Source organism: Megalops cyprinoides, chromosome 22 (assembly GCF_013368585.1).
Source record: "Megalops cyprinoides isolate fMegCyp1 chromosome 22, fMegCyp1.pri, whole genome shotgun sequence".
In the NCBI taxonomy this organism is placed as follows: Eukaryota; Metazoa; Chordata; class Actinopteri; order Elopiformes; family Megalopidae; genus Megalops; species Megalops cyprinoides.
Window position 1 is genome coordinate 15,543,660 of NC_050604.1, and position 12,889 is coordinate 15,556,548.

The following is a 12,889-nucleotide window of genomic DNA, read 5'->3' on the forward strand; positions in this document are numbered from 1 at the left end:
TCTCCGCGCAAATGCAAATATCAGAAGGGCAAGAGATTACTTCAGCACTCATGTAGTTCAAAGATCAATCCACACTCTGAGAGGAAACTTCTGCCTTCCTCCCCTGACTGGTGAAAATTCGTTATTTGAATGGGTTCTTTGTGTGTGATTTTCAGCCTTCCCGTGCAACGTGTGCAATGGATTCCAGTAATTTTGTACATATCTGTGAGACGTTTAATAACACTGTTAGAATAATTAGATACCTTTATTACACCAGCCCTTTTCTTGAGACATTACCCCGGGGAACAACTTGAATATTTACATAGCTATTGAAATTGGCATCGAAACATAACATTAGATGTTTATTACACTTAGGATTTACCATCTATAAAATACACAGAGATAACGCAGCTATTTTGGATGTACCAACGACATAAGTAGCAGTTTCTTTCCTACAATAAAAATTGTTTCAACAGATAGGCCTGAACTGTGGTCAGTATTTCTAGAACCAAACACAAGATGTTAGTACTTTCTCCCTTTAGCAACTAATCCTGGGTATTAACTGGCGGGGTCGGCGTGAGAATAGGTTAACTGATTTTAGGTTAGTTATCAAATTCCCCGAGCACCACGCTGTCTGCCACAGGAAGTTAATCTGTGTCGTCTGGCTTCAGACAGAAGTGCTGATCTAGGACTGGTTTTGCTGTTTAACTTATAGGCTAATGGCTAAGACTGGAAATGTGATTGGGGAATCTTGTCGTAGTTCAGCACTCACGGCAATTTCTGGCTCAAGCTGCCACGAAGGAAATGTATTGCCAATCCTAGACAGCCTCCTAGTGGTTAGGATAACAGATGTATTTTCGGGACATCCTGTAAAAAAAACCCAAAGGATCTGAAAGGAAAGGTGATATGGGGGAAATTGTCTTTATCAAAATCTTTGACGTGGATGTCTTATTACATATTCTTTTTGTGGTCAGCAATGATAGTTATGTGACTGATGATGTCAGAATGGTTTTAACTGATAATTTGTTTGATTGGTTAAGTCCTTGTAATGTGTGAATGTCCACTCGTCCTCTGCTAATGTTTTTAAAAACATAAAAATCTGAGCAGATACATAATAATAATAATAATAATAATAATAATAATATCATCTCCACTAAAGCCCACTGCGGGGGTAGTAAAAAGGGTTCAGATGGGTTATGAGATACGTAAAAAACACATATTATACTCCACTACAGATATTTACACGAATCAAAGTCAACAATATCTCAGCTAGCATGCAGTCAGATGGGAACATATGTTCCAAAATTAATGTAATATTTGAACAGAGCGTTAAGAATGGTTCACAAAAATGTATTCAAACATTAATTGGTTGGGCTTGGAAATTTTGATAATTATCCCAGGTAGTTTCTGAGCCTTGAATAAATTCTAATGCTGAATGTGAGAATGATATGGAAACTGAAGTGTGATCAGAATATATGGTGTTTTGAATTTTAGTTTGACATTAGACTTTAATTAGAATGTGTCAAGTTGCCCAAAATGAAGGACTTCATTAGTAATATCGATTTGCATTATAATAATATGATAATGATTAAATAATAATAATAATAATAATAATAATAATAATGAGTCTCTTTTCTGTGGTGAGTTAATTTCTATACTTTTGATAATACAGCTCTTAGGAATATGTCATTTTACCTTTTCATATCAACAGGGGAGGGCATTTCATTTTTCTATACTGGGACTGTGAACAGCTTTAAAATCACCTTCAAGTAGTATTATTAAAGTTTCATTTACTTTACAATGAATGTATGACCAGTTGTGCTCCAGAAATGCTGGTGATTTTGTCAAATTATTCATGCGAAAATACACGCGTCTACGTGCACCAACCCACTTTGAAAAAAAAGACTGCATTGACATCCAAGACAGACAGACTTTATAATCGAAACGTGTCCTGGCAAACTTTGCAGAAGACAGAAAGCTGAATTTGTTCATTCGCAGACATGTTATGCATACTGTATAAAGACAACGTTACAACGACAGAGGGAAAATTGAACTGTTGGACGATATTTGTAGATTGTGTACACGTTTTTCACAGTAGTTTTCATTTTTAGAGAAAAGCAGAAGTAAGCAGTTTCAGCAGCGATGCCATAGTTCAGTAGTGTATGAAGAAGCAAGTGCAGCCAGAGTGGTAACACTTTTTACAGTATCATGCAACTGAAGCACGAGCAGAATCCCCGGATTTCGCAGTTAGAGACTTCAGCCGCCAGAGGGCGCACCGAGAAAAGTCGAGTTGCGTCTTTACGTCATTGGGAATTTCCAGCAAGGAAGTCAAGGTTTTAACAAACACCGAGGAGTCAGAGTACGCTACTTTGCCAGCTACATGACTCTACTCTGGACGGATATAAGAAAGAGCGTATAACTTTTAACCACTATTTATATGTACGTTTAATGTTTTTATATAGTTACTAATTCTCCTTTAACGTCTGGACGCTTTGTTTAGCCAAATGCATAAGACTGACACGGCACATTGTAGCTAGCTAGCTAGCTAGACTAGCTAACTCGTTATAGCAAGCTAAGACGGAGTGACACTAGCTATATAAACAACTAGCTGGCTGCTTAGCTGTTTATTCTAAGCACAGTTCACTTGTTATCTGAGTTGCCTACAGAAACCTGGACGACGTGTGACTCGGAAAAGGTAGGCATTCTGAGTTATCAGGGATACTTTTTAATCTCTTCTGTGTGGATATGTCTTTCTTAGGGCTTAACGTTTTGCTACAGGCACTTGCTTGTGACGTCCACTTCCTCATACGGTTTCTACTGCTAAAGCCAGAAAACAAACGAAACTGCTAACTTAGCATTCTCATTTAACTCGCTAATGGTCAGGAGGGGTTAAAACTGTAACCAGTCACTGTATAACCAGAGTGTAGGTTTAGGGTGACAAACGTGGACTTACAACGTTAGTTAGTTAGTTAGTTAGTTAGTTAGTTAGTTGTGAAGTTGGATACTTGGCTCGTTTGCTAGTGCTAGGAATAGAAATAGATGTACGTTCTCAGTAGCTAGCACTGGATAGTTAGCAAGAGACAAAGGTAGATAACTTTCGTTACCCAAGTAGTTAACTAGTCAGATAGGTAGTCAACTAGTCAAATAGCCAGTTAACAATCGTAGCTATGTCTTATTTCTTCACCATATCTCATTGGTAGCTCGCCTCGTTGCTGTCAGCATAAGGTGTATAGCGTATATATCTGTTGTTGTGAGGTGTTAAAATAGTTTTTTTGGTTAAATCTAGCTGGTGTGATTTGGTACGCCTCTTCCCCAGCCCTTGTAACGTTATGAATGGTTCTCTGTGTTACTCCATATCGATTATTCCTCATTTTGAGTTGCACGTGAAATAACGTGACTTGACTGAACGAGAACTTGCAGTATTAGTTCTGAGGTGCATAAATGTGATGAAGGCGAGAAAATGTGATGGTGTGTGTGAGATGTGTGATTTGTATATGATAAATATGCGGATTTAGTGTGTGTCCCGACGTGGTTTGTTTGTTGAAATGAAATCTTTGATAAAACCTAGGATACCTGTAGTTGAGGGAATGTGAAAGAAACTGCATAGCATGGGATCTAAAGTGGAAATAATAGTTCAGTTGTTAATGGGCAGCTGGGTTTATTATCTGAAATCTGTTCTGTGTCAGCTGTTTACACTTGTTGAATGAGTAGCCTATACCCGATTGAAATCACGTTTAAGCTTTGAGAAAAATACATAAAGTACCCTTAACGTAATTTGAACGTACGACGTACTCAGCACTTGACGACCCTTTCTATGTCAGATGAATTTCAAGTCCTTAGTATTGCTAGCCAGACCGTTTCTTGGGGTTTTATTTTCCCATTGGACAGCTCACTTTCTTACCTACTGGACTGATTATGAAACTGCACAAGCGCCGCTGAACCTCCTCAGCGTGGTCTGGATGTGTGTCGAAGGCATGTTCGTGTGTCACATCATCTGACTAATTGTTCTGCAGGATAAGATAAAGCTTACTAAAAACATTGCAGTATTCTAAAAAGATCTCCTGTTGGTGGATGAAAACGGCTAAAAAAAAAGGAACCAAACACTTATTTTTGCTTAAACATTTTTAACAGGCACAGTCTATCCTTTGCACTCTTTCTAAAGCCCAGAGGGTAAAAGTGGCAAAAAAAAAAAAACGGGTCGCTATCATAAATGACTGATAGCTTGTTATCCAACTTTGTGTTCAAAACTGCGGAAAAGTCCGGCCGACCGTGTTCTTTCCAGCAATAAAATGGAGGATGTCTTGAGCACCAAGCAGATTCAGTTTGTTTTCTGTTCTGCAGGCAGCATGGCAGAGGAGGATCCCTACCTGCCACCTCATGTAAGTACTGCCTTCAGCTCCTCCTTTGCCTGTGTTGTCCAAGCCGATTACCAAACGCGTCTGTGGTTTCAGCGGCACCGAAACCGTTCCTGCCCAGTCAACACGTAATGGTCTCTCAAAAGCCCTGTAGTGGTGTTTCCGAACTGAGAATGCTTTGACTTCTTAAAAACATGAAATAATCTTACGGCGCAACGATGGAGTTTTACACCCGGCTCGTTGGAGAGCAACCCCTTCGCCCTTTCCTCTCTCTCGAGCAGCTCTAGTACGCCATTGATGCTAGATTTGATTACTGATTAGTGAATACTGGCTGTGTGACCGATTCATTGCCCTCCCGCCAGACACGGACAGAGCAGATCAGTTGAGGAGCGGGCACGCAGGAAGCGTTTCTTAAAAGGCGCAGGGAGCTTAGGTTTCTACGGTTACATCAGATTTGAGCGAAGAGTTTGAGTGACGTTCAGTTTTTGTTCTCTCTGTTAGTACAGCGTTTCCAAGTACAGGGTCTTTTCAGTGCTCATTCACTGATGTCATTCATTCATGCCACCGTATGTGGTAAAGGCCTGGTTTCATTTGGAGTACAGGCAGTGAAATTTGTATATTGGCAAGCTGAAGTCATAGAGCTCGTGTTTGAAAGGATCTAAATGGGTAGTGCATTACGGTGTATCCACCTGATTGTTGATATCTGGAAGGTTTATGGAGAATTCTGCTTCTGGCTCTCAGTTGTCCACTTAATGACTTATGAAAGGTTTAAGAATGAAGGGGTTAGTTTCTCATTGACCCTTAAAGAATACCACTATGAGGCTGTCCTTGTGGAAAGTCCTGATGCACAGAAAGAGCTCTGATTCAGGGTATTGAACCTCTCACACGGGGTTGAAGGAACTACAGTCCCGAAGAGCCACTTCACTGCTGTGTCTTAATAAAGCGCAAAGTAAGTGCTTTATTAAGTGACAGGATGTCTGGTCATCATTATGGTTTGAGTGGTTTGAAAATCTCCTGTTCAGTAACCCCGAGGCTGAGATCTGAGGTTCAGAGCAAACAGACTGATCTTTACAACTTTCTTTCATAGTGATTGCGTTTAGCGCACGGATTGTCTCATTGTCAGAGCAGCACAGGAATCTTCTCACCAACTGTCACTTTTTGTGCTCACGAGCACATTTCAGATTTCTCTAGATGAGCTCTGCTCTGGTGTACATCATTGTGTTTTACCTGTGTCCCATATCCGTCAATATTACAGATACCCTGTTCGCCTCATTGGCATTAGATGGGGAAAAATCCCTTGCTTTGGTGCGCTGAAGACCCTTGTGCGCGGCGTGTCTCCGTGAACATATAAGCCACCCTGCTGAAATTGCAACTCCCCTTTTCTTATATCCCCGCAGTTTTTGGATGTGGATCTGCAGACGCCATGGATAGGAATGGACACCCTCCATTTTCAGCCCATGCCCCACACGAACAACCTGAGGCTAGGTAAGGGTGGAGTCTGCTCATGGGCGTTCCTCTTCAGTCTGATGGAGAAGTAAGAGCCTGTAGCCTGTAAAAGAGGGTGGGGGCTGTGACGAATTACCAGAATGTGACTTGCACCACAGCACGCTTAGGTATATATAACTTTTCATAGACAATTGTGTGTTGAATGTGTGGTGTATGGTGTGGGTATTGGTGACGCTGGTTTATTAAAAGAAAGTCGGCCTAGAAATTTCGCCTCGTTGATTGTGCAGATAGCACTCACTCATCCTTCCTCCTCAGCTTGTGGTCACTAACAACTGATATGAAACACTTTATTTACTCTTCCTGGACGGCACTGAAAAATGTATTTCTGAAACAGCTGCATTTTGAGCATTATACAGACATTGAACTTCCCGTGGAAAAAAAAAACACTTCATAATTTAATGAGTTTGGTTTAAAATTTGCAGCATAAAGCAGCAGCAAAAACATGCTCTGTGAGTGTGTGTGTGTGTGTGTGCGTATCTGTGCGCGTGTGTCGTCTCGACATTGGAATGTGTAGGAGAAGCTATGCTTAAAAAGCCCGCTCTTTCAGCGCTAAAATAAGAAGCGAGTCGTGTCGGTGGTGCCGTGAGGGGAGGGCACACGCAGGCCTGTTTTCTCCCAGGGCCACTCTCACTTCTCCATCCCCCTGTGGGCAGGGCTCCACTGCAAACGCGGTGCTCCGCCGTGGCGGTTTCTGGACCCGCCGCTCCGGCTGCCCACACTCACTGTTTACTGTCCGCCAGCCTGCCTCCGTTCCTGTGGCGCATGGCTAACGGTTCAGCTGTGGCCAGCCGTGAGCACGGAGGGGCTTGTGCAACTTTCAGGGTTTTCCGTGACCCGCATAAACGCTTACTTCCTGAGAAAGTCATGCAAAGCGGTCAAATGGCCCGCTGTCCTTGAAAAGTCACGCAGAAGTGTCCAAATCTATGAAGATCGTTCCCACTTTTTTTTTCTTTTTACAGTGAATACACCTATCTTTCCTGCTAAATCCTAGCTAGATACTTGTTAAGGACATGGATTGGTTTTAAGGAATTTTAAGGTTGACACACAACCTGAACCCAGGAAAGATAGTCCAAACTGAAAGTGATCCTGACAAGGATTCTTTATAATGTTGTCAAATCTGACCTGAACCCAAAAATTTACGTACGTGATCGTGCTTGATCATCACTGACAAACATTTGTGTGCATGAAGGGAAGAGAAAATATGGAGGTTGGGGAAAATATCTGCCCGCCACTTTCGAACTTGTCAAAATGCACTGCATGCTGTGAGTCTCCGGAAACACTAAACCCAGTATACACACGGTTGCTAGGTAGTCACAGCAAACAAATTAGTCTGCCCCAAAAAGTATCTTACCAGTTACGTAGCCTTCTCGCTAAGTAGTTTGAACTGCGTAAAGCATGTAACTGACAGAGAATTAGAATTTGACTGTAGGGTGCAAACACAGTATCCATGTTAAAATAGGTTAATATAATATCATTGGCTAATGTGAAGGCAACAGCACAGCAGCTTAAGACTAAAAATCAAATCTTACAGGTGAATGGTGGTGAAATCCATCCTTAATGTAATATGGGGTTGAATAGGATAGCTAACAGTATCAAAATGTATGAACTTCTAAGGGTCATTACTACCATTGGGTCTCCTGACATGTACAGTTGGCTTGTACATGAAGTCTCAGACCAAAAGTAATGGATGGCTGGTATTTGCTGCCAGGAGTGGCAGTAAGGTGGCTGAATGCGTGAGTAACCAGGGTAATGAGGAGCCTGTCATTTACAGAGGAAATCTGCAACATTACTCTACAGAAGCTATTGTGTATGTTTTCCTTCAGAATGCTAGACAGTCACGAGCACAGCCTGCCTCTAAAGCTCTGCGCCAAGCAGAGGGGCAGTGGTGATGGCGTCATTCAAATCCTGCACATCCACTGAGGCTTTAAATGGGCAATGTCACCACTGGTTGTTAAGGTTTGAAAAAAGACGATTTGCGTCAAAGAAAAGTCACAGATTGCCATCTCGACAGTATGTGACCTTTGTGAGTACTGTAGTTTGAACAGTCGGTTAATAATGTGGCAATTGACAGTATTTGTGATTGTGATGCTTTTAGCGCTGTCAGTGCCATACTCTACCAGTATAGCATAGTCAGTAGTTAGGTGGTCTTGCTTCAGTCCGTCCAGTTTCAGTTTGCTGCTTCCCGTTCACAAGCACACACTTCCTGTCAGTCTACAATAATGCATCACATCGGATGTAATTGTGTAATAGTGTTTTCGCATCTCCGCATCACTGTATAGTTGTTAATGTGCATTACCTCCAGCTGCGTTATGTCATGGTTGTTCTAATTATACTGAGATCTCTGGTCCCTAAGCCTAAAGAGCCTAAAGTGACAGAAATACTGCGGCTCACCATAATGTCTTTTGGTGAGGCAGATAAAGGCGTGATATGTAAAGCTTGAGTCTGGTTTTGTTTGCATAACAGTTTGGGTACGCCACTAATGTGGCTGGTTCGCTCCGAATGGGTAATCCCAGGGAATTGCACATACGCCTTACCTTGCATCAGCCTACCAACCTTCATGAATAATGTAGGGTCAGAGGAATTTCCGGTAGTAGCAATGAGGAATCATAAAACAAAATTCCCGTTTTCTTTCAGCGTGTAATATTGGTATCGGAGAGGAGTGAACTCGATGGAGAGAGAACCTCTCTCGGTGCCTTTCTGTGTACAGTAACTGCTTGTTCTTCAGCTGCAGGGTAGTTTCGTTTTTGTGTTTGTACACTGGAACAGTGAAAAGGTGAAATGCGTCTGTTTAATCCTTTATCTGCTCTCGTTTTAATCGCATGGTGCCATTCATCAGTTTTAATTTGTCTTTTCCTTTGCAGCAGATGGACCTTACCTCCAAATCATAGAGCAGCCCAAGCAGGTAGGCTTTCTCAAACACATCGCCGGTCACTCTCCCGCCTGTCCCGCCTGGGGAGTGGTTTACAGCACACAGCACACGGTCCAGATAACCGAAGCTTTGCTCTCTCTCAGAGGGGCTTCCGGTTCCGCTACGGGTGCGAGGGTCCATCCCATGGGGGGCTTCCAGGAGCCTCCAGCGAGAAAAATAGGAAGTCCTACCCTCAAGTGAAGGTGAGTTAACCAATCACAGTGCTCTGCTCATAGCATGGTGGTAGCGGCGTACGCAACGAACGGGCCTGGAGCTCAGGAGCAGTGCTGTTGTACCCTTGAGCAAGGCTCTTCACCTGAACCGCTTCAGTAACTGCATGAATGGATAACATGTAAAGCATGAGTTATGTAGCTCACCTAGGCTTAGGGTGTCTGCTAAACACATACAGAATATGTAGTATAATTGTGGTACTGGGGGGCACAGGAGGGATATTTTGGATGATTGGATGTGTTTGAAAATGTCTCTCTGTAGTTGTAAGGCACTCCCAGAAGTTGTTATATGGATAATGGAATGCTGTGATTCTAGACTGTAACAGTCAACTGTCATTAACTGTGAAGGAGGTATGGCCCTCACGCATTCACGGGTGATTTCACCTTTGGTATTCTGTAGCTCGCCTGGCAGGATTTAGTACATGACCTTTGTGCGAAATACACTTATCTGAGCCACAGTGTCTCTCCATTCTCTGGGCGATAGGTGCGCCTCAGGGTATCGGAGCTGGTTTCTCGAAAAACAGCTTTGCCAAAACCTATGAATGTAGCCAAATTCATGCTCTGTACATGCTTTACTCCATGTGTGTGGAGAGGTATTGTACTGATGGGATATGTACACATGGTCTTCTATTTTACAGCATAATATAAATTGGGATTTCATATTGAAAAACAATAATTTGTGGAATTTTTATAAATGTCCTAAATGTGGGTTTCAGGATGTAGTGATTGTCTGTATATTAAATTGCCATTTTTCCTGATCTTTTCCCAGTTATTTAGAAAGAAATCTATGATTACATTTATCTCTTAGATATTGTTAGATTCCTTTTCAAAAATGATCAAAATTAAATTAAAAATGTTATAATGTGAGAACATTGTTGGTAAGAAAATCAGCATCAAGGAAAAAAGGACATATTGTACCAGGGTTTGGTGTTCTGTTTTGGAGCAGTACCTGCTGTATGCGCCACTGAAAGATAAAAGGCAAAAACATGCAGTTGTGAAACATTTGCATGTGCCTGAATGGACCACTGTGAAAATGTGCTCGGAGTATACGAACACCTCACACCGAACGCGGTGTGAAGAAAGGTCTGTTGGGTATTTTGCATGTGTCTCCAGGGAGCATTCTGTTGGATGTAACGTGACTGAGAGGTCACTGTGAGGACAGTCAAAACAGCGGAGTCCTTTTCTGCCCTGTAAAAATGTTCCTGGACAGGTGCGGCATACGGAGGTCGTTCCCTGTTTGGCTGTGAATAGGCACTTATGTGTCAGTTAAGATGGGGCAGAGATATGATGCATGTTTTGGAGGTAACCCGTGTCACGTGCTTTCGTGTATATTTCCTTTATGGGTATTGGAAAATAACTGGCTGCCTAGGTGACTGCGCTTTGTTTTGCACTTTGCAGAGGCCAGGGTTGTCACAGTGAGGCTGTACCAGGCAGCAGTCTGCATCAGACAGTATCAGGGCTGATGGGTACTGCGCTGTTCAGTCACGCACAAACAAACATATTTTTTTTTTTTGTGGCACAGGCTGGAACACACACAGTGCCCTATCCCTGCGCGTACTGTCTGACGAGTAGGTTTCAGCCCAGCCTCTGGGAAATCCCCACGTCTGCACTCTACTGTCTCCAAAGAATTTATTCAGAAATGCTCTTTCTTACTGGGTTTGCTCATGTTTGCTACCTCTGTATCTTTCTTACTTCCTCTCCTGTTACTCAGTGTTCTCTGTTTCTCTCACACTACTAATGTTCAATATTGAAAGGCTGGTCAGTTTTACATGGAATTGTTTAATATCTGAAGTAATTATTATTATCTGAAGTAAAGAACACCTCAGTGGAGAGAGAGACAGTTGTGTTCGGTCATACATAGAGTGCAGCATTTTATAAATACATCTGTCTAAGCTGTTGATATTAACAATATCAACAATGTAAAATCAGGAGATGTCTGATTTTGATACTGGTTTCAAACCAGACGGACTATAAGTTTGAAGTGTTTTATTAAAGTTTACCAGTGAATGAGAAAAATGTTGAATTAAATGGATGCTGTTGTTGAATAAATCCTTTAAGTGTTAAAATAGGTTTTGTGGAATTGAACGCCCCTATCTCACACCCCATCTCTCTCTTTCTCGCTCTCGCCTCGTTGGGAATTTCCTCCTGTGTCATTACCGCTGCTAACAGGAATTGTTGAGCTCAGTCTCAAACGGGAAACGAGGTGTAGCACTCACCCCTCTCAGCCTCCAGCATTCTTAGACTTGCACGCAAGACAACACACTTCCTCGTTTTACTCATGGTCTTAAGTCACCTTGTGCTCATGTGTTCATATAGACTAGTTTAACTAGAGTGTTGCGTCTTACAGCTGGCATGTTAATAATTATACAGTCAGTCAAACAGTCAAGTCAATCAGTAGGAAGTTTCCTTTTTTTTTTCCTTAGGCTGCAACGTAATGTTTTGAATTGCTGTTAAAGATTATGGTGAGCCGCTGGCTAGCCTCTCCTTCCTGTTTAACCGAAATTTCAGTGTATTGCGGCTGCTGACAGAAGCCTGACTTTGTTTCCAAATGAGTTCTGTTTCCCTCTCTGGGTGTTGTGGATGTTCTTGGAGTACTGCTGTGTGTCAGTGAAGTAAAAGGGCAGGCCGGATTGCAGTTTCACAGGTGCACCACAGGGTCTGAATGACAGGACTATACTGCGGCGATGATGTCACCTCCAGCCAAGCGCCACTGCAGATAGAAAGCACCGCTGGAGTTTCCGCTGCCCTTGCTCAGAGATGACCTTTGTAGGCGTGCGGAAACAAGGCGCTGAAAACTCAGTCCGCGGTCGAAAGAGTTAAGCGAAGCGTGGCTCATTTCCTGCCTCGGCTGTTTTAAGCCCACACATTTGTGGTAGAAATTTACATTACAATACAAACATTAATATTAAGATAATCTTCCCATCTCAGCGTCCGGACTCGTGAAACAGGGAATTGACACACCGCTAACCCGTTCTTTCTCAGCGCTCACATGACGCGTCATCTCGAATCCTGTTGACCACTGGTAGTCACCACGTACAGTAAAGCACCAGCGTATCAGGGAGTTTCCGTGCCTTCTGTGAACACTATGGATTTCAGAGACATTCTCGGGTTGGGTTATTCCCTTCTGTCATGGACACATCTACCTTGACCTGTTGTAGCGACTGAGTTCCACCATGCGGCGGTTGGTGTTAGTCCCTCTGCATCCCCTGCTGAGATCCGTAGGAATTTCTGTGGGATCGGAGGACTTCACATGCTGCTTTCAGTGGACCATAGCCAAGCTTGCTCTTATTTGTTATTAATATGTCAATTGGAGAAGGCGGTGCAAGACACGCTGTGTGTTTTGTCTGATGGGTTTAATAAATCAGAGTTATTTTGGTACTCGCAATGGGCCATCCTTCTCTACCCCCAGTGCTTTCGAAGCTCATGGAAAGTTCTTGTGTAGGTTTTCTCTCTCGATCTTCTTGGTTAAAAAGCTCACATGCATGTAGATGTTACATGAATGTTGATGCCACGAGCATGACTCAGTTTTCCCAGGAGAAATTGTCTCTTCAGGCGAGGTAAAAAAATATGAGAAGAAATGTACCTAACTTCAGACATTGTGATTCATAACAGTGGTTATTCACTTCTGGGATGAGCTGTTCACGTTACCGCCCGTGTAGGTACTTCAGTCACGCAGTCACTTCAGTAATTTCACGTCTGTCTAATTTGGAAATTGTCGTACAATAAAAAACAACCGCAACAATGACAAAACATGAAATCGGTTTTTAACAGTTTGAAATACAGTCTCTCACGGGCACCCCATAATTGCTAATGGAGCCACACCCAAACCCCAGCTAACACGCACAGCTGCTCTCAGTGTTATTCAGCAGTGTGCTTTTATGGATAGGGCAGGACATGAACTAAAGGTCAGG

The 12,889-nt window shown here is 42.6% G+C and overlaps 1 protein-coding gene across 1 annotated transcript in view; it reads left to right on the top strand.

The window, feature by feature from the left end:
- The first annotated feature begins 2,308 nt into the window (after positions 1-2,308).
- The window catches only part of LOC118769632 (nuclear factor NF-kappa-B p105 subunit-like), a 28,106-nt gene continuing 17,525 nt past the window's right edge, over positions 2,309-12,889 (top strand). The window contains exons 1-5 of the mRNA XM_036516840.1: positions 2,309-2,674; positions 4,321-4,358; positions 5,732-5,819; positions 8,702-8,742; positions 8,853-8,951. Of these exons, the coding sequence (XP_036372733.1) occupies positions 4,326-4,358; positions 5,732-5,819; positions 8,702-8,742; positions 8,853-8,951 (261 nt within the window). The 5' untranslated portion in view covers positions 2,309-2,674; positions 4,321-4,325. The remainder of the gene's footprint in view (positions 2,675-4,320; positions 4,359-5,731; positions 5,820-8,701; positions 8,743-8,852; positions 8,952-12,889) is intronic.